The sequence below is a fragment of the Muntiacus reevesi genome, chromosome 4 (assembly GCF_963930625.1).
Source record: "Muntiacus reevesi chromosome 4, mMunRee1.1, whole genome shotgun sequence".
Lineage (NCBI taxonomy): Eukaryota > Metazoa > Chordata > Mammalia > Artiodactyla > Cervidae > Muntiacus > Muntiacus reevesi.
The window spans coordinates 107,399,823-107,424,437 of NC_089252.1; the positions used below are offsets into that span (position 1 = coordinate 107,399,823).

At 50.7% G+C, this 24,615-nt stretch overlaps 1 protein-coding gene across 2 annotated transcripts in view; it reads right to left on the bottom strand.

The window, feature by feature from the left end:
* DOCK3 (dedicator of cytokinesis 3) overlaps nt 1–24,615 on the bottom strand; it is a 266,665-nt gene that overhangs the window by 14,258 nt on the left and 227,792 nt on the right. For both annotated transcript variants that reach the window (XM_065933597.1, XM_065933599.1), the window contains 12 exons: nt 23,299–23,447; nt 17,204–17,290; nt 15,851–15,955; nt 11,796–11,937; nt 10,638–10,804; nt 10,400–10,486; nt 9,743–9,922; nt 8,889–8,972; nt 8,672–8,788; nt 6,339–6,460; nt 4,967–5,105; nt 4,303–4,450 (listed from right to left, as the gene is read on the bottom strand). In XM_065933597.1, coding sequence (XP_065789669.1) covers nt 4,303–4,450; nt 4,967–5,105; nt 6,339–6,460; nt 8,672–8,788; nt 8,889–8,972; nt 9,743–9,922; nt 10,400–10,486; nt 10,638–10,804; nt 11,796–11,937; nt 15,851–15,955; nt 17,204–17,290; nt 23,299–23,447 — 1,527 coding nt within the window. The remainder of the gene's footprint in view (nt 1–4,302; nt 4,451–4,966; nt 5,106–6,338; nt 6,461–8,671; nt 8,789–8,888; nt 8,973–9,742; nt 9,923–10,399; nt 10,487–10,637; nt 10,805–11,795; nt 11,938–15,850; nt 15,956–17,203; nt 17,291–23,298; nt 23,448–24,615) is intronic.

Below are 24,615 nucleotides of genomic sequence, written 5' to 3' on the forward strand. Positions count from 1 at the left end.
AGAAACTCTGAAGGCTCCCTGGGTCTCGTTGGCCACAGCCCTGGACAGAGCTACCCGCATGTAGCGTTGTCACATACCCATCCTGTACCAGGCACGTGGCTGGAACATGGTATGCTGCCTTGCTCAATTTGGCCCTGGTCCCTGACATGACAGAGCTCAGAGTCTGGCTCACCAGGCCGAACCGGGATCTGAGCACTCAACATCCTGATACGCGCTGTGGGGCGAGGCTGGAGGGACAGCACCTGGTAGGTCCCAAGGGCTGTGCTTGAGGGCTCATATCCACGTCAGGTGCTCTGTGCAAACACTAGATTTTCCAACTCTAGCTTCCTTCCCACTGCTATTTTCCCTAGGCAGCCAAAACCATAGTACGTGAGAGTGGTGGCTACTTTCGTGAAAACATTTAAATACCGTAAGGGCTTCTGTGTCACAGGACTTCCGAACTATTTCAGTTGTAGTCTGGTGAACTCCAGGGAGGCTGAGTCCCCAGAATGACTGAGTATATTCAAAGAAAAGAAAGAAAGTTTAGTCGCTCAGTCGTGTCCGACTCTGCAAGCCCATGGACTGTAGCCTACCAGGCTCCTCCGTCCATGGGATTTTCCAGGCAAGAGTACTGGAGTGGGTTGCCATTTCCTTCTCCAGAGGATATTCCCAATCCAGGGATCAAACTCGGGTCTCCCACATTGTAGGCGGACGCTTTACCATCTGAGCCACCAGGGAAGTCCTGAGTATATTCAAGGTTCAATCAAAATCTCCTAGCCTCGCTCAGCCTTTTGACCACCAGGGGGTGCTGCTGACTTACAAGACTGTGCCTTGCAGGCCATTCACCTTGAAGGTTTCCAAAGCAACAAGAACCACTGCAGAACATCAACGGGCACAGCAAGGAAGCTATTGGTGTCATGACCACTCCTGGGAGTGGGGAAAGTGACTCCAATGGAAAGGACTCTGGAACAGTTTCTCCATGAAAGCCCTCCCTTCATCTGTAACATCAGACACAAACCCCAGCGTGGGCCATCCCATTTCTTCTGTGCGCCCAGTGCACCTACTACTGCATCTACCACATTTTGGGCCTCCCAGGTGGCTCAGTGGTAAAGAATCCTCCTGCCAATGCAGGAGACATGGGTTCAATCCCTGGTTGGGAAGATCCCCTGGAGAAGGAAATGGCAACCCACTCCAGTATTCTTGCCTGGGAAATCCCATGGACAAAGGAGCCAGGCGGGCTACAGTCCATGCGACTAAACAATAACAAATTCAGTCTTGCTCTATGACACTGGGTCTGGTCTTTATCTTCTCTTGCATGTAGGCCTGACACTTGCCGGACCCACGGTTTTCTCCGGATGGGCCTGCACATGGATTGAATCGATGCTGTAGCCTAGAAGTGACTGCCTGCTCTTTATTAACAGCCTCTGCTCTTATCACAGTACCCTGCTTTGGGTCCAGTTCTAGTTAACCTTGGAGAAGGAAATGGCAATCCACTCCAGTATTCTTGCCTGGAAAATCCCATGGACAGAGGAGCCTGGTGGGCTACAGTTCATGAGGCTGCAAGAGTCGGACACGACTTGGTGACTAAACCACCAACCACCACCTAGTTAACCATTTGGTTACTTTTCTATCAGCCTTTCATTGTATGATATTCTGGAGTTTGGCCATCATGATGGCTTATCTCCAGACAAGGGTACGATCGATGCCTTCTCTCCCTAAAACACACACGTCATCCTCACATCATGAGGTGCAGTCTTATTCTTTACCCTGCTATTTGGGCTGGCCTCAGTGATGGCATTAACTGACAGAATGTGGCAAAAAGGATGTTCTGGGACTTTCAAGGCTGGGGAGTAAGAAGCCCTGCAGCTTTTGCCTGGTGTCTTGGAATGCTTGCTCTGGGCAAAGTCAGCTGCATGCTGTGAGAACCTCAAGCGACAGAGAGGTCATACGTAGGGAATCAGGTTGACAGCCTCAGCTGAACTCCTGGCGGACAGGCACTGCTGACTGCCAGCCATGTGAGAGAGCTGTCTTGGATGTCCAGTTTAGTTGAGTCTTGGGATGACTCCAGCCCCCAGTGACATCTGACAGCAAGCTCATGGGGGACTGCAACTGAGAACTCACTCAGGAAGCCCTGTCAACCCACAGAACCACGTGAGATGATAATAAATTGTTTCGAGTCACTAAGGTTTGGTGGGCGGTTTTACACACAGGGTCGCAGAGTCAGACATGACTTAGCAACTGAACAACAACAACAATTGATAACCAAGTCATCTGAAATAAAGAGGGATTACTTCCAAACAGGGAGAACATAACTTCTCTCTATTCAACTCTGATCGTGCAAGAGCAATGCCCCCTTCTCACTTAGTACTCATAAAAGCTTGATGAGTGAATACACCAGTAAACAGTTAGCTGGAAGGACAAAGGTGGTACCAGCCAGCCTGTGAGGTCCCTGATGGCGTCTTTGTCCTCTCCAGGCACCGAGTACCGGGCACTGCCTAGAGGAAGTATCTGAGCACTCAAGAGTGGAAGTGAGGTACAATGCTCACCCCTGGCTGCCTTTGTTTTTTTTTTTTTTTTTTTATCAACAATCATGGGTCAGAGATCTGACTTCAGCAACAATACCCAGATGAAGACTTAGATGTGGCTGAGTATATCTGAGACAGTGTTCAGGTTAGGAAAGAACCCACACAATAGATTAGATTACAAAATCTGATTCTGCAGCTTTGTTCAGGAGCTCTCACTAGACACTGCAAATGCTAACCCGCACTAGAGTAGTCACAGCCTACTTCTCAGAGTTTCCTTCCTATTCCTTCCTCAAACCACCTTTTCATGTGCCTTCTTTACCAATACAAATCACCGTCCCTTCTCTGTGTCTGCAGCCCTCACACACTGACACATCTTCCAGGTGTACCATTGGGTGGGTCATTTCTTATCTTTCACACTAGAAATACCTGCTCCCAGATGCTGGCTACCCTTTTTTAGCACCTTAGTCCACGCTGGGAAGGCAATCACCAAAGTGGAATGGGCACCGGACTGGGGGCTTGTGAGTGTAAAGACTCAAAGCTCCAAATTCTACTTGGCTACCAACTGATGGGATGGACTTAATTCCCCGGTCAGACCTGTTTTCTTCCACAGGAAATGAGGGGCTGGGCCAGTGTTGGGGAAAGTCTGTAATTGCTCTTGTTGTGACCTCAACCCTCCTTCTGCTGTCTGTTGAGGTTTTTCCCAATGGCCCCACTGACCACTGCATCTCTCTCTTCATCACTCCTACTGTGGGCCATGGATGACTCAGATGATAAAGAATCTGCCTGCAATGCAGGAGATTCAGGTTTGATCCCTGGGTCAGGAAGATCCCCCGGAGAAGGGAATGGCAATCCACTCCAGTATTCTTGCCTGGAGAATTCCATGGACAGAGGAGCCTGGGAGGCTATAGTCCATGGGGCTGCAAAAAGTCAGACACAACTAAGCAACTTCTTTTCATTCAGGTTTGTGTGCTTTGAAAGAAGAGGTTTTTTTTTTTTTCCCCCCCCTAATGATCATCTATGTCAAACATCTGTGTTATTTCCCTGTCTTCATAATATTGAGAAGAACAGACTCCATCTGTCTGAAGCCTGGAAGCAACAGCCGGTAGCTGGCTACTGCCGCTGTGCTACACAGTCCACCTCGGGGGCACCAGGTTAAGTCACCACAGCTAATTTCCATTCCACTGCAAGCAGCTCTATCTAAAAGGACAGAGGACCAAGCTTGACTGCAGGAACTAGAGTCGGAAAAAGCTGCTGCCTCTCAGAGAACAGTATTTATTCAATTGAATAAGAAATCAAGCAATAATAACAAGTAGCCTTTTACAGAGCCATCTCTCCTGATTAAGCCTTTCTCAGCTGAACAAAGTTTTTTGGTTGCTGCTACCACTTAGAATAATGTTTTCCAGGCTTAATTTTAGTCTTCACATTTAGTTTTCATACCTTTTCATCATGTTTGATCACTCAAGACAAAACTCACTTTTGCCTTAACTTTGTGCTCTATCCTCACAAACACTCCAGTGAGAAAGAGCTGCGCCTTCTCCTGGGCTGTGTGTCCTCTTACTGAAGTGGAGATGTGTTGGCTGGCTACCTCACTGCATCACAGCTGCAGCCACTGCCCGAGCAGGGTCTGAAGCCAGAGAAAAAAATATGGAGGTAAGAGCCCTCGAGTCCCTGATGCTAAAAGCACAGGTGAGCACTCACTAAGTCACAGGGCCGCTTTCAGAGACATAGCCACAGATGAGAGGAGCGCCCATGAGGCTCTCTCCTCTCCCTTCTGCGAGCAGCGCCCTGCCGTCCTTACCTCGGGCACTGGAAGGGGCAGAGGTAATCATCTGGGATGGTGCTGAGTGAGTGGAACTCAGGCTGGAGGAAGAAGGGCTTGCCTGGGACGAGGACAGAACAGAGACGTTGGTGACTGAGCCCTGGTACCTGGGGTTGGGATACGCGAGCTGCAAAGGGAGAAAAATTAGCAGGATAGAGGTCCAAACGGCCAGGATGGTAGGACTGGCCGAGTTGGCTTCTTCATGCCACCAGGTGCCCAGACCCAGGGTCTGATGCTGTACCCGTGCCCTGATGAAGGCCAGGCTGATGGCCAGCACTAGGGGTCAGCTATAACTCCGATGGAACAGGGCTGCTGGGTAGACTCTAGTGATGGTACCCATGGAGGAGACTGGACTGAGTCATCAGGAATGCCAGGCAGGAGGGCAATTTGGCAGAGGAGCTTTCCCATGGGATCTCTAAGAGCAGCCAGGACTGAAGGCAGAGTTCCTTCTTGGGAAATAAGGCCTGGGAAGTGCAACACGGGGAAGTGTGGAGGGAAGGCCATTCTGCTAGCTCTGGGTATTCTGAATTCAGAAACTGGAGAACTAGGCAGCAGCACCAGTCCTCAGGCCAGACCAGCCAGCAGAGAGCTGAGTCCTCCGGGTACAGTGCCCTGGCCCGTTCTTCCTGGACCGCTCAGGTACCTGCATGTGGTGGTACAGGTCTTCAGGAGCCTCGCCCATGGAGCTGTCGCCCAGCATCACCACGTTCCCAGCTTCGCTAGATGCATGTGAGGAGAGGGAGGACGATGAATGGCGGCCGGTGCCCATCAAGTTCATGGGGCTGCGGACAAGAGTGGGAGACGGCCAGGAGTCAGAGCTGGAGCTGAGACGCTTTGCTAGGCAGTGGGGGCAAGAGTCATGGATGGGTGTGTGTAAAACAGTCATCCCCAAGCCCCAGCCTCTCTGGTTGGGAAGGTTCCATAGCCAATTTTCATACCTGTCTGAGGCCTGGAGCCGTCCTGAACCCCACCCTGCTGCTCGGGGGCCCCTGGTGTGGGAGGGCCAACAGTAGCCAGGCAGAGCCTCGACCTAGAGTTAAATGGTTTGTGGCCACTCAGTCTGATGATGTCAGCAGTGTCTCAGGAGGAATGAAGGAGACAAATTGAATCAGGTGAAGGACCCCAGGTCTTCCGAGCCACAGGTTGGGTACTTAAGCCAGCACCCACCCTGCACTGGGATCTGCTCCCAGCTCAGGGTGTCTTCCTGACTTGGGGAAGCTGTCACCGCAGCTGCCTGTGAACCATCTGCTGGCCTCCTTCCATGGCTGTGGCCACAGGCTTGCCAGCAGTTCTTTTCTGTCAGTTCTAAGCAGCTCCCCCCATTCATTTGCTCCTCCTCATTTGCTGAGTGCCCACCCTGTGCTGACTTCCTGGTCACAGTGGAAAACAAACCCCAGTGAGGGCCCCTCTCCAGGTTTTTCGCTTGCCTGGCCTTCCTGCCCTGGCGACTTGGAGCCTCCCCTGCGGAGCCCCGGTAACAGGTCTGCTGAGTGCAGAGCAGGCACACCTTGAGGCCTTCACTGCCATGCTGTTCTTCCTGAAAGCCAACTGGGGATCCTCGCTCCCCTGGGAACAGGTCCCAAGACTTGAGTGAACAGGGCCCATCCAGAGAAATCCTGACCCCCTTCCAGGCCCTGGAATCCTGCACTCCAGCCACTTGGCTCTACCTGCAGTACTGACCATGCTGGCCTGCATGAGGATCTTCAGGCGTCTGCACATGTTCGTGACTTTGCCTGGATCTTGCTCCGTCATCTTCCTAACACCAGTTCTTTTCTACCCAGCAAACTTCTACTCACCCCTCAGGACTCACCCTGATGCCCCATGTACACTCCTCTGTCACCCTGGATGACCAGATGCGGAGTGCAGATCCTGTGGCAGGAGCTGTGTGTTTTCTGTGTGTGTGGGTGAGGGGGCACGTGAGTGCACACAATCAGTGTTCTGGACGCCCTTGCTCTGATCTCTGACGTCCAGACTTACCTTTGTGGAGGGACCCCTCCTCAGCCCTAAGGCCATACCTGTGCCGATGGGTCATCTTGATGTTCTCTGGGCTCATGGGGCTATGGGATGCTAGGACATTTCCCCGTGGGGTGCTGGTGCCCGAACATGCAGGACTTAGCTTGTCCAAACCCGGAAACTCCTGTTGAGACATGAGTGCCCCTTCATAATAAATAATTGGAAATAAATAAGTAATTGGTAGCTCAGACATTAAAGAATCTGCCTGCAAGGCGGGAAACTCAGGTGTGATCCCCGGGTTGGGAAGACCCCCTGGAGAAGGGAATGGCAACCCACTCCAGTATTCTCACCTGGAGAATTCCATGGACAGAGGAGCCTCATGGGCTACAGTCTATGGGGTCACAAAGAGTCAGACACGACTGAGTGACTAACAATTTCACTTCACTTTTTCCCCCCCTCCAAGTAATTAAGGGATAAAAGAGAAGAGGCAGGCTGGTAAGCAGGAATGTAAAAGAAAAAAAAAGAATCATATACTATTGGCTGAACCTAAACTCCTGCCTTCTTTAGAGCAGTGACCCCGCCACAACTAAAGTACCCTCCTAACCACAACACAGCCTAGACCAGAGGCCATGAGGCCTAGGTGGACCCCTGAGAGCACATATGGAGTAGGCTGTGGAGTTGGTCTGAGTTCATAAAATGTATTAACAGGCTTTTTCACTGAAGAAAAAGTGGAAGAAGAGCTGGGGAACAGGAGAGGAAGAGCTGGTGATCACCCGTCAGGCAGTGGGCACCTCTGACATAAGGACTGGAGTTTTACTGGACTGCTAAATGGCCCCATTCTTAGTGACTTTGGTTAAGCTGTCTGTGACACAGTCTGTGGGGTGTCAGGACACAAAATCCTGATGCAGATAACTGAAAAACAGCACGCTTCTATTTTAGCATAATTAAATTAAGTACGTAGACATCTTGGCAGAAACTTTTGGTCCCAAATCCTCCTGGGGGACAGCACGTTGGTTTGTGTCACTATTTGCAACTCTGAGGAAACAAAACACAACTGTTCGAGTTTCCAGAAGCCCTTCACAATCTGTGGTTCCTATGTCTACTGGGGATGTTTCTGAGCTTGGTCTGAAAAAAGCAGGAAGTTTTCCACCTGCTTCTTCCAAAGCATGGAGAAGGTGGAAATGTGCTTTTGCAGCTGGACAGGACACTTCCATGTGTGCCGTGGAGACCCTGAGACATGTGAGTGAGCATTCTGTGCTTTTTCCTGCAGTGACCTGACAGCCTGCACGCTAGGGAGCTCCCAGTCCCCCAGGGGCCAGGCTCTAGCTTGCCTGAGTCACCTGCTGGGGTGGGGAGTTCACATGCAGAGACCAGAGGTGTGAGCTCAAGGCTACACAGGGACGTCCCCGATGGTCTGTGGTTGAGGATCTGCTTTGCAGTGCAGGGACATGAGTTCTAGCCCTGGTCTGGGAACTCAGATCCCAAATGCTGCAGAGCCACTAAGCCTGCGCAGGCATCTACTGAGCCCTATGAACTCTGGAGCTTGCACGCCCCAACTAGACGGTCTATGTGCTGCAATGAAGGATCCCACATGATGCACTGCAACAAAGATCCCACATGCTGCAACCAAGACCCAACTCAGCCAAAGGGGAAAAAAAAGACCACCTGAACCCTACTCTCAGCCAGCTAGCGCTCCCTGTAAGACCCCTGGAGGAAAACCAGTCTTGGATACAGGCCGTGCTTCGGCTCGTGTGCATCGGTCCTTGGGTCAAACCCTGCCAGGGAGACCGAGGAGCCAGGTCAGAGTCAGGGAGATCTTCTAGGGCCTGGGCCAGCCCCAGGATCTGCCTGGGCCCTCAAAGAGAAGCCAGTACAAAAGTACTGCCACCCCAGGCTTTCTCAGGTGGGAGCCTGGATCACCAGACAGGAAGAAGAGGAAGGGAGGGGAAGCAGGGAGCTAAAGGGGAAGGGGATGGAGAGAGAGAGGGAGACGGACGAGAGAAGGCTGGTCCGGCTAAGCCTTACTTCTGTAGGTTCCTGGGATGAAAAGCATCCCTGAAGGGATTCCTGTATGTGGGCCATACGCTTTAGCTCTTTTCCTCCTCATGTGAAAACCGCTGTTCAACAGCACAGTGCATTGAAAAACATGTTTTCTGTCCTGAATATGGCTCCTCCTTAAGGGGAAAGTGGATAAGGGGGTTCTTGGCATCTTTCTCCTGGCTCGACCACCAGCCCCTGCCTCATGCTGTTCTGTGGCGGGAGCAGATCTTCCTTCAGTCTTGCTTCTCCCCACTCCCCTCCCCACCCCTTGCCTCTGACTTGCTACACAGGTCCCAGGCCTGCAGGAGGTGACACTGGTTAGACTGTAGCAGGGCCAGGACAGGGCTCAGCTTACATGGTACAGACTGGCCCGCATCATCTGGAACTGATCAATCAGCTTCTTATGCAGAGGGCGCATTTCTGGGTGCACAAACTTCTCATGAACTGCCAGCCCAACTCCAAGGACATGAACCTATCGGGGTGATAAACAAGGCCGTGCTGTTAGCTCGGGAGCAGATGACGGGTGCTGCAGCTTCCCTGTGGTGCCTCCACACAACCCTGGCAAGGCATACCTGCTCCTGCATGAGTTCCTTGAGCTGAGTTATCTTCTCAGCATCTCCTGGGTGCTTGGTGATGTAATCTTTATCAAAGAAGGCCTGTGAAAGGAAAGGCCAAGTCCGGAAGACTTCCCAGGGTGACCACGCAGTCTGAGGTGCCACCTGGAAGGCATCTGGGCTGCCTAACAGGGGCACACACCAACGCGCCTCTAGCACGGCCTGCTGAACCTCCTGAAATCACATGTGTGCTTTTTACGTCTAAGGAGGACTGAAGGTGGCCAAGTAATCTAAGCCTGAATGCTGGTCCCAACTGGCTTGGGCAGGGCAGGCAGGGCTGGTGGCCAGGATGAGGGGGTTAGTCTTCCAGCCAGGCCCCAACTCGTTCCTTGTCAAGGGCTGGGCTCTAGGGCTCCTTCCATGCTCAGATGGATTACCCATTCTGTCAGAGTTCAGAGAATAAAAAGGAAGAAATGTTCCCTGGGAGAGCTGTAGCCATGGAGACAGGGAACGGCAGGGAGCCTAAAGCCTCACCCCTGGTGGCTCAGACAGTAAAGAATCCACCTGCAATGCAGGAGACCCAGTTCAGTCCCTCAGTCAGGAAGATCCCCTGGAGGAGGGAGTGGCTACCCCCCCCAGTGTTCTTGCCTGGAAAATCCCATGGACAGAGAAGCCTGGGAGGTTATATTCCACGGGTCGCAAAGAATCGGACACGACTGACTGACTGACACACACCATTCAGGACCATGCTCGGTCAGCCAAGGCACAGCCGGGGAGGGTGTGCTGGGAAGGCTGTTTGCTCTAAGAGGCTGAACCTCGGGAAGAGGCACTGAGATCCATGTCCCTGGCCGGGTCTGGCTGGGCCAGCTTACCTCCTGGTAGCGTGCAATGCCTCCGTTGACGGCAGCGTCAATGACGCCGTTCAGGCACATGCTTAGCAGGTTGATGTTGCCGTGCACTTGCTTGTGCTGATACTGGCTGATCAGGGCCCGCAGCTCCTGGTTCTTGTTCTCAACCACTTGGATGGCATTCTCCAGGGGGCTCACCTCCACCTGGGGGCACACAGCACGTGGTGTCAGCCCAGGCCCAACGACAATCCCTCCCTCCTCACAGGCCTGACAGCAAGGGGCTGTGACCCGTATCGCTGAGCCCCCATTCTGGTTCCTGTGGACCTGAGGCTCCCTGGGCCCTTTCTAATTTCCTCTTCTGATCTGTAGGCACTCAGGAAGTACAGCGAATACTAAACAACATCAGTTCTGAACGCAGAGATCTCCGGCTTCCTGAGCTTCAGGGAATAGTTTCTGCATTTGTAAACTGGGGGAACAAAAATGCCTGCTGCCTAGGGGTGTTGTGGAGATTAAAGGAGAGAAGGAAGGTGAGCAAAGCCTCCAACAGTGGACTGCCTGTGGCTCCCCGGCCAGGCAGCAGGTGGCTGAAGAACTCCTTCTCTTTTCTTCCTTAGAGAATGGCCCCCCAAGCAAGGAACTGAGGAAGCACTGTTAAACCAGCCCCTCCGAATCGCATCTCACCAGCTCCCTCCTCTCCACTTCAAACCACCGAGAGATGCCCGGCAAGCTGTGGGTCAGGGTCAGCGTGGTGCGCTCGATCCACAGGCTCTGCGGGGAGGGTATAGGCAGGTTCAGGCCGCGAGGCGATTCTCCCCATGCCCCATCTGCCCCCAGGGGAGTCACTGATGAGCTCCCAAGAAAGCGGGGCCAGCCCCAGCCTCGCTGTGAGCACTGACCCCACTCCCCTAGATGCACTCACCTTGAATTCATTCTCCTTGTCCTTGGGGCCTTTGTGGAAAGGCCGGTCATACCGGAACCTCCTGACGTTGTTGACACGGTAGAAGCTTTTGACACGGTCTGGGACCCTGTCCATCTGCAGGACGTCCACATACTCTGGGATGGGTGTCACTGCATAGATCTGCAGGTCTGGGCAGGAGGTGAAGGGAAACTGGACGTGAAAGAGAGATGGACCAGAGTGGCTGACCCATCACCCCTGCCAAGGGAGAGGAGGCCAGCAGAGCCCTTCAAAGGGGCAGCAGGCGCATTTCAAAGAGCAGAAGGGATCAAACACAATTCAGCTGATTCTCCCTATCCAGCCCCGCACTGCTCCAGCAGTGAGTGCCCTGAGCCCTCAGCCAAGGTGAGGTATCAGCAGCCAGGGGTTCCCCAGTGCCCCTTTAAGAAGGAAGGGAAAGGGGTCAGGAGGATACCCCATAGGAATGAAAAAGGTGCAAGGGCCTAGGCCGGCCTACTGCAGGTAAACTGCACAGTATTCACTGCCAAACAACATTTTAACAAGATACTCCTTGGGATCTTTGTGGAGAGTGAACATGGGCGTCTGCCTACCCTCCTCTCTCTGGGACTGGCTTGCCACAGCCACCGTGACTGTCATGGAAGTTGATGCAGGGAAGGAGGGGCAGGCCAGTGTTTGCATTCAGAATTCCAAGTGCCCCCAAGAACACAGGAATTCCCCATCTTCCTCCCCACTCCGTCTGCCCCATCCCCTGTGCCTCAGTCCTGACAGAGGCTCGGGGTATCGACAGACACACGTGGGGGAGCAGCAGGGGATGGAAGTGGAGTGTCCCTGTGGACACTGGGAGAATCCATAGTGTCTGCGGCTGGGTGCCAGGAGACCCTTCATGGGCTGGGTGGGGACTAAGGTACTGGCAGTAGCTCACCAGAGGGATAAAAGCTAGCTGATGATCAGGCCCCCCAGGCCTAAGGGCATGCCCCCGCCTCCTCTGTGAGGCTCAAGTGCCCCTTTAAGGATCGGTAAGTGATGTGGACACACTCTGCTTTGGGACTTAGTGGGTAACCTGGCCACCAGCAGCCAACAGCGTCATAGCGGGGCAGCCGACTGGGTGGGCCTCCCCTCCCACGGTCCCGGCCCTTCTCGCCTCCATGGGTGAAAAGATACACTGGGCGTCACACTGCAGGATGGCGTCGTCAGGGTGGTTGGGGTGCTGCATGGCGACGGCCTGCGGGAACTCGCTGAGCATCCTCTGCTGGAAGGCCTCCAGCCTCTCGTAGTCATGGCCCCGGCACACGTACTCTTTGTTCTGCCACAAAGGGGAGAGCACACGCCATGCCTCGCCTGCAGCCGCCCACCCTCAGCTCCTCAACCTGGGAGCCCCTGGGGCAGGCCTGGGGCAGAGCACGTTGCTCACTACTCTGCCCTAAGGGAAAGCACGGTCAAGGAGGGTGAAGGACAGCAGTGGTGTGGCGGCGGCCGGCCGGCGTGGGAGCGGCAGGAAGCTCGTGGGCGGGCAGGGCTTTTCACACGGGAAGGGACGCTAGTGGGGGGCCGGGGGTGGGACTGTGGAAAACAGCCACGCCTGGAGACAGCCCTGGAAGGTCCACCTGGGCCACCCGGTGGAGTAGAGAAGCGGGGTCAATCTATGTGCATACAGTGACAACCCGGGCAGCAAGCCAAGAGAGGAAAAGGCATGGCTCGTGGGAAGGTGCTTGTGGGGCACTGGTGGGCGGCGAAGAAGGGGCTGCTGGCGCGTGTCCACGAGTGCCGCCATGGGAGCCACCAGGTAATGGACAACAGGAAGGTGGTAAGATGTGTGCTTTTGTAGCATGACTTTTGTCAGCTGGGAGAAGCAGTCTAAACACCGCCCAGTGCCTTGTGGGCATTTACCAACTCCTCTAGCAGCAATTCCTCTGCAACTGGGTCCGTAGACCATCATCCAACTACACACTTCTTAAGACTTCACGTTATGCCATGTTGGGTTTGGGTTGGGTCTCGGTTTTCCTCTCTGGGGCCTGAGGAGACCCTGACCCTACTGCTCTGCCTGCCTCACGGCTGGGCCAGAGTGCGTGGCTGGAGGCGCTCCTCAGAAGCCCTCTGGTGACCTCTGTCCGCCTCACCAGATTCACTCTGACAGTGGTGTTAGGCATTTACGTGTCTTCAGAGGGAGGAAGAGAGAGGTTCCACAGGGCCAGCCCTATGCCTCCTGGTAGGGGGGTCATCACAGGCTAGGCTGTGGGTGACCTCAGCCTTTTTAAAAGAAAGTTTTTTATTTTGTATTGGAGTATAGCCAACCAACAATGTTGTGATAGTTTCAGGTGAACAGTGGAGGGACCCAGCCATACATATACATACATCCATTCTCCCCCAACCTCCCCTCCCATCCAGGCTGCCACATAACATTGAGCAGAGTCCCTATGCTATACAGTACAACATCAATCTTTCTGGAATAGGATTTTTGCCCACTTTTCACTTCTTCTCTTACTATGGGAGAATTCAGGTAAGGTTTGGCCACATGTCCAGATGGATCAGAATGCAAGGGCAACAGTGAAAGGGAAGTCAAGGTCAGGGGAAGCAGGCTGGCCTCCCCAGTGGAATAGATCAGTAGTCAGAGGACAGAGACATTTACAAGCTCCTTGCTTGATAAGCAGAACTGACAAAGAAGGTTAATTGTGAAGAACTGGCCTTTTCATGCAAAATGTACAATCCTCGTCAGTGTCTGTTCATGGGTAAAATGAAGAGAAAAAGAAACTCCCCCAAGACGGGAGGGCTGGATGTTTTCCTGTCTCCATGCAGATTAGCGGATAATCACATTTGTGAATCAACACAGGCAGATGGTCCAGAGGACTCAAGCTGACAGAGCTGGAGCAATAACCGGCCTCTGTGTTCAGGGAAGGTCAAAGAGCAGCCTAGTGCTCTGGGGAGGGCCCAGCAGGAGAACCGCACAGCGCATTGACCTTGAGGCTAGCTGTTGGTTTCCAGTCAGCTCAGGCGAGAGTCCCGGCAGCCCCGCGTAGGACAGATCTGGCTGCCACTGCTTTCCCCTCTGTCCTTGCCATTTACAAGGCAAACGGCTACCTCTGCTGGCCTTATTCCATTTGCTGCAGATGAACTGAGCAACTGAGGGGGGCAGGGGTACAGCATGCGGCCAGGCCAAGCAGACTCGTATGCCTGAAACACAGCTCCTGCCGTGATGAGGATGGACTGACGGGTGATATTTCTCGGTTATACTTCCTCTATCACTGGCACCCTTGAAACCATGTTTGAATATTTAGACTGTAACTGGCTCAGATGAGGTTTTATGCCAGGTCCTACCTGTCAGAAAGCTCTCAGAGCCCTGAGACACTGATGCTCCCTGTGACGTGAGCATAGGGGGTGGGAGCCAGGTGGAACCATGGTGGAGACTTCCTGCTTGACAGGGACAAAAATGGGGAACACCAGTGCTTGATTTTGTAAGAGTCAAAAGAACGATGTTTTGGAGTAAAATCTAGTTGATGACGTACAAATCATGAAACTAAACAAGGAGAGTAAAACGACAATAAAACATAACTTACAAAGATAAAATGAGAAAGAAGTTAGTTTCAAGGCTAGAATCATTAGCTTACCAAAGGGCTTTCTAGAGATGTTTTTGGTTCTAAGAAAGAGTCAGTCACTCAGTCGTGCCCGATTCTTTGCGATCCCATGGATTGTAGCCCACCAGGCTCCTGTGTCCATGGAATTCTCCAGGCAAGAATTCTGGAGTGGGAAGCCATTCCCTTCTCCAGGGGATCTTTCTGACCTAGGGATTCTTGCACTATTCCTTCTTCTGCTGACCTCTACCCTCACTGCTGTTGTATGATCTATGTAGATGGGGGCAACAAACATGCCCTGTCTGATAAGCCTGGGCTGGATGGTCCTAGAGAGTGAAGAAGGTCCAGCGGCTTCTGGAGGTCCGGAGCCTCTACTGAGGCATGTTCTGCTTCTAGCAACCCTTCTGTGGAACAGAATTCGAGCCTTCTGGGGATCACAGTCAGACAGGGTGTGTTTGCTGTCCCTGTCTCTATCACTAGTTCCTACAGAAACCATTTTTCTTCTTAGCCTAGAATAATTACTGCCCAGGAAATGTGCATGTTGACCTGCATTACATCCAAAATGCGGTCAGCCTGGACTCTGTTGCTTAGCAGACTGGCTTCTTTTTAAAAGAAGCCATTAAGTTCTGCTGACCTTCAATGAGATACCAAGCTTATTATTGCTCATTGGCTAAAGCAATTTCTCCAGTAAGATAGGATCCCAAGAACATCAAAGTAATCCTATGAATTTTAAGCAATTTCTCCAGTAAGATAGGATCCCAAGAACATCAAAGTAATCCTATGAATTTTCCTAGCAGCTTCCTGAGACTTGTGGACACTGAACCTTAGTATGATATCGGAGCTTAGGACAATCAGAGCTAATCTTAGGTCTCAACTGCAGCCTCTGGGTCCTTCCATCAGCAAGGCTTCATTCAGGTCATCTGAGAATAGCTACTTGTGGGCTATAACCTATAAGCCCAGGCTGACTCCTTCTGGAGCCCCTGGATTGTGCTAAATAAAGACAAAAAACAACCACAACTGTTCAACTGGTGTCAGTACGTCTGTGCTCAGGCAATTCTTCCACTCTATTTATATCCCTGCCCAGCCTTTCCAGCAGTGGTGGAACAAAATGGCTGTAGTCACCATGGGCCAGAGAACTGGCTGCCTTGGAAAGGCCTTCTTCCCCAGCCAAACCCAATGTTTGGTTTGCTCTACAACCCCCAGGAGCAAAAGGGACTATCCTCAGAGATCTCTCAACTCAGTGATTCTCCACCCTGACTGTGAAGCCTACTGTTGAGGTCAAGGCTGCACTGATATCCTGTCTGGCAGAGAATAGTCACAACAGAGGATTCCAGGCCCTGGAAACAGAAGGTGGAAGGTTTCTAACCATTATCTATGGGATAGTCTCAAACCCTGGTCATTTCCTGCAGGATCCTGGTTGATTTGGTGAGAAAACCACCCTCGTGTACTCCAGGTGGCTGCAAAACAGTTTAACTGCAAAGAGAAAGACAGTCTAAAGTTGGCAGCCAGTTCAGTCAAATAAAGCCAAATCAGTCCTTTGTAAGGAACTATTCAGTGCAATAGGAAAAGGTTAAAAAAGAAAAAAAAACCAGATTAGAAATTATGTGTAAAATATGATAGAAGCTCTTGTGACTACCTGAATGGACTCACCCGAAGGAAGAAAGGAAACTTCCGGCCATAGAATCCGACCCGGAAGAACTCGGGCTCTAGGCGCTGCTGCTCCATGATGTTGTCATAGTAGCTGGCCTCCATTTTCTGTGAACGAGAAAGGCAGTTGCCTGCAGGTTGGCTTGACTGCTAGTGGTGTGTCCAAAGCAAGTTTTCCCAGGCCTAAGCAGACACTGCCTTTTGGAAAGAGAACGTGATGACTCAGTCTAGATAAAAAGTGAGCCCCTAGCCATGATCAGCCCCTCGCCAGGGAGCTGTCGGATGGAAAGGAAACCTTCCCTCCCCATCATCACCTGGAGGTGGGCCAGCCCCGAGAGGCTGCTTGGACTCTCCTGCCCAGTGAGTGGACCCAGCCCCATACAGGCTTCCTGAACTTTCAGGGGCACACGTTTAACATGGACTTCCTCTTTTTTGTTCAGGAATTTCTGGTTTTGATGATACTCACTACACCAACTGACAATAAGTGTTGCCTCTAGGTGACACCATCAGTCCAACTGCATTGCTCTAGTTCATTTACCATCTGACTCAAGATGCTAACAAAATGAGGAAGGCTTAGTTACCGGAGTCATTGTACTGGTCCCAATTTCGGAGATTTTAAACTTTAAAAGTGGAACTACTATCCATGGTATCTGGCATTACCAATGTTGGTAAGTTTTTTAGTCTTAGCTGACCTGGCTTCAGATTCAGAAAAACTCACTGAAATTTGACTGAGATGTCCCTAATGCATTCAATCAGCCAGCCTGCCAGGGAGCAGTGACCTTCAAAGATCAGAGCAAAAGTTTCCTGGTGTAGAACCTCATCTATTCTACAGAGCCTGATCAGGGTCAGAGAACCACTGACAAGGGTGCAGGAGGCAGATGAACTGAGACTCCTGACTTCTCTTTGCCAAAGACTTAACCAGCTGTTATGATTCAAAACCCAGCACCGGAAACAAGGAAACATTTGGTAGAGACCTTCAAAGTCCATTTCACTTAATTTTGAGTATTTCGCATCTAAGAAGGGAAGAACTTTCTTCACTTGGGTGCTTAGGAGTGACCACAAGCCAAGGCAGGGAGACACTAAGATGCGGCACATCTGAACGGAATCATTTCAGGAGAAGCCTCTTCGTGCAGCTGGGCTGCCGCCGCCTCCGTGAACTATCCTGCGTGTGCTGCCGCCTCCTCCTTAAGCACCAGCAGCCCCTGGGGCCTGGATCATGCAGGCATCTGTCAGGTGTGTGCTCTGCGCCTTGAGAGCAGGAACCTTGGCTTCTGCTTCTCCTGCACTGTCCACAGCACGCAACCCAGTGCTGAGGTGCTCAGTCAGTGCTCCCTTAGAAGCTGATGCGAAGCTCACCCGAATCCAGCTGAGGCTCTGATAGTCGTAGAGGCTCTCATACTGACATGCCAGTTCCCTGCACAGTGGGATCCCGAACTCCCAACTCTGCAACAGAAACAGGAACAAGGCTTTAGCACCGCAGGCATCCTCAGAAGGGTCCAAGCCTTGCCAACCTTATCAGAAGGCACAACTAAAGGCCTCCTGCAACTCATATGTCACGAAGAACACATGCTCAAAACCGATTTGTGGAGGACACACAGAATTATGACACTCTGGCTCAGTGCATAGCTCTCAGGTTTTTACTCAAATGTTTCCACCTCCGAGAGGCCTCTCTATGACTACCTTGTCAAGGACAAGCACCCACCCTATCTATTCTCCTTTCATTACTCTGAAGCCATCTTCTTTAAAAAAGCATTTGCTTTTAAAAATTGAAATATGGTTGATTTACAATACTGTGATAGTTTCAGGTATACAGTAAAGTGATCCAGTTGTATAAACAAGACTATATACACACATATAAACACACACATACATATATAGTCCTTTTTAGACTCCACTATAGATTATTATAAGATATTGAATGTAGTTCTCTGTGCTATTCAGTAGGTCTTTGCTGTTTATCTATTTTATATATAGTACTGCGTATCTGTTAATCCCAAACTCCTAATTTACCCCTCATCCACCCTTTCCCTTTTGCTAACAATAAGTTTGTTTTCTATGTCTGTGAGTCTGTTTCTGTTCTATAAATAAGTTCATCTGTGTAATTTTTTAGATTCCACATGTAAGTGATATCATATGTCTTTCTCTGACTTGTTTCACCTAGTGTAACAATCACTAGGTCCATCCATGTTGCTGCAAGTGGTGGTATTTCATTCTTTTTAATGGCTTAGTAATAGTCCACTGCATATGCATGTATACACACACACCCCACACATCTTTATCCATTCATATACTGATGGACAGTTTGGTCAGTTCAGTTCAGTAGATCAGTTATGTCTGACTCTTTGCGATGAACATTTAGGTCGCTTCTATGCCTTGGCTATTGTAAACAGTGCTGATGTGAACATTAGGTGCATGTATCTTTTTGATTTTGAGTTATTTTCTTTTCTGGATATATGCCCAGGAGTGGGACTGCTGGATCATGTAACTAAAACATACACTGTCTTCAGGTTTTTAAGGAACCTCCATATTGTTTTCCATACTGGCTGCACCAAGAGTATAGGAGGGTTCCCTTTATCCACACCCTCTCCAGAATTTACTATTTGTAGATTTTCCGATGATGGCCATTCTCACCAGTGTGAGGTGATACCCATCGTACATTAAGTTGTGGTTTGCATCTCTTTAATAATTAGTGACATTAAACATCTTTTCATGTGCCTGTTGGCTATCTGTATGTTTCTTTTGGAGAAATGTCTATTTAGGTCTTCTGCGCATTTTCTGATTGGGCTGTTTGCTTTTTTGATATTGAGCTCTAATGAGCTGTTTGTATACTTTGGAAATTAAGTGCCTGTGAGTTGCATAGTTTGAAATACATTCTGCCAGTCCATAGGTTGTCTTTTTGTTTTGTTTATGGCTTCCTTTCCTGCGCAAAAGCTTCTAAGTTTGATTAGGCCCTATCTATTTCTGCTTTTATTTCTTTTGCTGGAGAGACTGAATGAAGAAAACATTGCTACAATTTATGTCAGAGAATATTTTGCCTATATTCTCTTCTAGGAGCTTTATGCTGTCACGTCTTACATTTAAATCTTTAAGCCATTTTGAGTGTATTTTTGTGAGGGAGTGTTCCAACTTCATTGGTCCCCATGTGGCTGTCAAGCTTCCCCAACACCAAATTGCCAAAGAGACTGTCTTTTCTTCATTGTATATTCTTGCCTCCTTTGTCGAAGATTAATTGGCTGTTGGTATATGGGTTTATTTCTGGGCTAAGAAGTATTTATTTTTATGTTGTACTAGTCATAATCAGATTAAAAGCTGCAGGAGGGCAGGGACTCTGTTTATATCCTTTATCTTCAGAGCCTAGAACCAGGCGAGGCATGAACAGGTACTCAATGAAGACTTATTTAATGAGTTAATGATGAAAATAATGACTCTTAAGATGATTTAAGCTTAGAAAGAAGTATGGAAGCTAAGAAGGAAGTAGCTACCCAAGGACTTGGCGGTAGATCCGACAATTTCCTTTATAGAAATATTCCACTCTTAGAGTAGGCTTCAGATAATCCTTGTCTAATCAGGTCTCAGGCTGTTTCTGTGGTGTGGCTCCTATTATGGTGGCAGGCCCATCGAATGGCAGCTTTCACCAACGGGCAATACAGTCCATTTCCTCCTGTTTTTAATATAGTGCTTCCTCTCTTAGGGAGATTGGGAATCAAAGGTTTACTTGGTATTTTAGACAGGCTCTTCTCCCTAACTTCTAAATACTAATTAAAATTTTTTATTATAGGAAGACTTTAAGCTATGGAAACACAGAAGTATGAACCCCTAGGTACTCATAACCCAGCCTCAACCACGGCCAACTCAGAGTCAGTTTTGTATCATTCACATCTCACTCACTTACTCCTCCCTACAGTTTTGGAAGCAGATCTCAGATATCATGTAATTTCACCCATCAGGGTTTCAGTATGAATGTTTAATAAGGACTTTATTAAAAACATAGATTTAAAATAGCATCAGGGAGAAGGACAACACTATTTTATTCAGGACTGTATTTCCTAAAAAGAGCACATTATTTCTATCCTTTGAAGAAATTAATGCAATACAGATTGACCTGCAGGACCAATTAAAAATGTTGAAACAAACCAAAGAGAATTTTAAATAGACCCTGATTCTCTGCTCCAATACAGCTCCTCTGCCTCAGGGAGCCAGAAAGCCTCTTGTGCCCCCACATCGCAGCTTTAAAGGGGGCACGTGTCTGCCCTCTCTCTGGCTCCAAGTGCCGCTTGGGCAGGTTTCAGTGAAGGGCCCACCCCAGGCAGGCAGTTCCACGGGGGCTGGCTAAGCAGTGTGTGTGCAGACAGCCGGCCGGCCTGCAAGGAGCGCCCCCTGGGGAACTGCTTAGGTGCTGACGGCCCCACACGAGCCTCAGGGAGCTCTGCCTGCTGACACAGCAGCTCCTAAGAAAGCTGTGCTTATCTGCCTCGCTGGCATCTCTGGCCTCATTTGTAGCCTTGCTGCTCCAAGCCTGCACCCACATCCCACCCGAAGGGTGAGCCTTGAGGGTTGTGCTGGAATAATGGGGATTCTGAGAGCAACCTCGGAGCACAGGGAGGGAATGCTCGGCAGGTATAATGCATACCATCTACCTCTTTTCCCTTGCCAGAAAGGCAGGAGGCAAAGCCACTCCACAACTCCTAACCGGTGTCTGAAATCTGGTCACTTCCACCCACCTGGGCAGACGTGTGTTTGTACATCCATGCTGCCCCCACTCACAGGAATGGAAGCTGCACTGACTTGGCTCACTCTGCTCAAAATGGAAAGGCAGGCAAAAGCCATGACTCCTGATAGGCAGTCTCTGTACTTCTGTTTACACACAATGTATCAGAAGTAACAGATCTGTCCTTCCTTCCAAGGAGTGTGAGCAATAGCAGCCCTGGGCAGCAGAGCCCAAGCCCACCCCCACAGGGAGGGCCGGTTCATACCTGATGGTCTGTGTGCCAGGTAAGCAGGGGTTCCCCTCCTGTCTGCTCCTTCTTCCCTGGGATGAAGGACTGCCTCCCATCTTCTCATCTTCCCTTCATTCTTTTAACTCCCACCTGGGCACACCCTTTGGAGTGTCCCTCTCTCCTTGTCTGGCCTGGGAGAGCTGACCTCTGTGACCACAACCCAATTCACCTTGGTCCAGGTTCCTAGGCTGATCACCTCACCACCGGAGGGAATGACCCAGGGCAAAGCTGTGGCCATGAGCTGGACTTCTGGTTCAGTCCTTCTAGATACTCAGAAGAGAAATGTGGGACCAAAGGAGATGGGGTCGTCTGTATGTGGTGGGTAACAGAGAGACTAGGAGAGGGAGGAAGGTGGCTGTGAGGCAGCTTGTGCTAGAAGTGCTGAGGTCAAGAACCTCACTGCCTGCCCCCGCTTCCTTGCAGTCTGCTCTCTTCCTGCCCTCCTCTGACTGCCAAGCTCACGTTCCTCCTGGCACCAAGAACCCTATAGAAGCACTTTTCCTGTATCAGCCAGGGTTTGCTTTTCTGGAGTCTTTAGAAAAAAGGCCCTGAATGCTTTTAAGAGAATGGGTGAGCCCTATCCACTGGTTCCATCAGGTATGGAGGAACAGAAATAGAAAAGTCATACCTTCTATACAGGCCCAGGAGAAGGCCTCTGATAAATACCCTGTGAGGATGCGCTCATGGAAGGGCTCAGAGTGATCTGTCCTGAGTGGTCTGTACAGAAGCAGCTCCCCCAGCAATTCACAGCAAAGGCAGAAGGAGTGGGAGATTCCTGAGAAGGTGGCCTACGGAGTCTCTCAGTCCTTCTCCCCGTCCTGCCCATCCACAATACTCAGGCAGGCTTTGCATTACCCCCTTGTCCATGTTGCTGCTGTTGTGGTTTAGTTGCTAAGTGGGGTCTGACTCTTTTGCAATCCCAGGGACAGGAGCCCATCAGGCTGCTCTATCCATGGGATTTCCCAGGCAAGAACACCGCAATCGGTTGCCATTTCCTTCTCCAGGGGATCTTCCCGACCCAGAGATCAAACCCATATCTCCTGCATTGGCAGGCAGATTCTTTTACCACTGAGTCACCTGGGAAACCCTTCCCTTGTTCATACTTAGCATTAAACCTGCTTCTTAACACTATTGTAGTGTGGAGTGAGAAGGGGACCATGAATGCTCAAATGATCCACAGGTAGGCTCAATCAGATAAGCACAGTTCTTCTCTGTGCTCTATGCCCATGGAAAGAAAAGAGACCTAATATACTGACAGCACGCCTGCACACTCACACCATGCTTACGCCAGTGCCTCCGAGCTGGGAGGGCTCACTGGGCATATGGGTAGGTGGCAGCTCGAGGTGGACTGTGTGCCAGGAAGACAGGCCTACAAGCAAGCTGGCATGGAGCCCTCACTCCATCTCTGGACCAGCAAGGAGGGGATGCTTTGGGCTGGCTCCGTCGCTCAGTTGTGTGTGGCTGGCTGAGAGCAGGCACGGATCTCCTTTCTGGGCTAGGTGGAATGAGAGCTCCTGAGGTTTCAGACCGGTTCTTACTGACCAATGCATGTGCATTCCCTATGGGTGGATGTTTTTGACAAACAGAAGTCTCCCATGCTGTGTAAACCTGATGAATGTTTTCTGAGTTATGGGCAAAATGTATTAATGTTTGAATCTTTTTTATGATGAAATAACTAATTTTAAAAAAATTAAAAAAAATTTTAATTCAAGTCTGGTGTTCAGCTGCTATAGTTCCCTGCATGATCCTAGTTTAGCTTTCTAAGACGTGCTCAAAGCTGAGTAATGAGACAACAGCTTCAACAAGTTACACAAACCTAGCCTTTCCAGTGTGTGGGGCACACCCAACAGCAGGTGGTCAGAGGGCCCCACAAGGAATTCTCCCAGAGATTGGAGCAGGATGGTGGGCAAGGTCCAAGAAGTCTGAGCCAATGCTGAGAATGCCTGCTAATTCTACAGTCAAGTTTAACAGAGAACAAGCCTGTGAGAGGAACCTGGATGGTGTTGTAAGGAAGAGAGACCCAAGACAAGAACATGAACAGGAGGCAATATGGGCCTCCTTCGGCTGTGGTTAAAATCCACTCATTTTTACCGCTCACATTTTCTATTGCAGATCAGAATGCTACAGTAACCTAAGTAAATCTAATACAGACAAGCAGGGGGCCCAGAGGCCCCTGATCTTGGAGCATTAGTATTTACAGGTGTGCAAAGCTGGTGTGTGGTGTTCTTTTACACCCTCAATTTGCGACTGGCTTCCAAGCCACAGGATTAAGCTGTTATTGTCTTTCCCCAGAGAAAGTCATGCTGCCTCCAAATCCAATGCATGCACATGGGTACCCACCTCCTCACCACCCCTCAGAGCACCCTCTGTAGCTGCTGTCACTCCTGCAGGGTTAAGGTGCCATGGAGCCCAGTAGGGGCTGAGGCAGTCGAAGCCTCGCCCGGGGACACCCACCTTGCCTTTGTTGAAGTAGTGGATGATCTTGCGGCACAGCCCCTCTTTCCGCTGCCACTCCGTCTGGGATGGGTAGTGGAGGAACTCCCGCAGGGGCCGCTCCTCCCACTGCAGCAGCTCACAGTAGAGGAGTAGAGTGAACGCAGCTTCTGTGGGGACAGGCTCTAGCGAGGTCCTGGGGCAGCCAGGTGCCCGGGGACCCAGTGTGCACAGCCTAGGTCAGGGATGCCGGACACCGTCCTCCCTCAGCCTGGCCACCTGCTCTGGGCTCTGGATAAGGTGTGGCTCAGGTATCCCAGGGTCGGTGCACAGGCCGCTTTGCTCTGGGACACATTGCCATGTCAGAGAGAGCTCCTGGGTTCCCTTTTGCTCAAGGGACTAGCGCTTCTTTCCCAACCTTCTCAGAACTGGATAGGAGGGGTGAGCTCTGACAAGCTATCCTCGGCCATCCCACAGCCAGCCTCCATACCTCCAGCTCCACTTTCTGACCTCAGCATGGGGAATGACCCTTTCTCCTTATCTCGACCATTTCTAAAAGGACCAGCGAGCAGGAGTGTGTAATGTATGGTGATAACTGTGTGAAGGGCTCCATTCATAGAAGAAACTACAGCTGATGCTGGGTCCAGGGCAGAGGACTGGTGACATCTCCCGTACACATGGAACTGATAGGGAGGGTTTATAAAAAAGCCATAGCTCAATACCGTGGCTTCCTAGAGCCCAGGAGTGAGTCACACTGAATTACAGCTGCTGCTCTGGGTCCTCATCACACGGCCTGCTCCATCTGTTCTATTTGTTTCTTTTTGGCGAGCATCTCCTATTGGCAACTTAATTAGTTTGAGCTTCTGCCTGGCCTTCAAGGCCCCATTCAAATCTGTGGAGAATCTCTTTTCTAATTATCTTGTGATCCACTTCCAGTTTTAGCCAGGCTTGCTTGCCCACAGCCTTCCCAGGCCCTGCTCACCTCTGCCTCTCCGCCTACACTCTGGCCACCAGTCTTCCTGCCCAGGGACACACATGACTCCTCACTGGAGCTGGGAAGCCCTTTCTGACTGTGGGGACAAGCCCGTCAAACCTGCAAGGCCTCCCTGTGGAACTTAGAAAATCATGTGAAATCTTTTTCTTCCCTGTCAATATTCTTTTTAGATGTTATTCCTGAGGCCACCAGAAGCAAGGCTTAGCACCTTCTCTCCGTCCGAACTCCCGACCTAGCCTCTCAGTCTCATTCCAGTGCTCTAGGAGTTCAGTAAATGCCTCTATTGATACATGGAACTTTTCAGTCTGTCACTTCACTGCCCCCTCAAAGGGCTGCTGGGATCA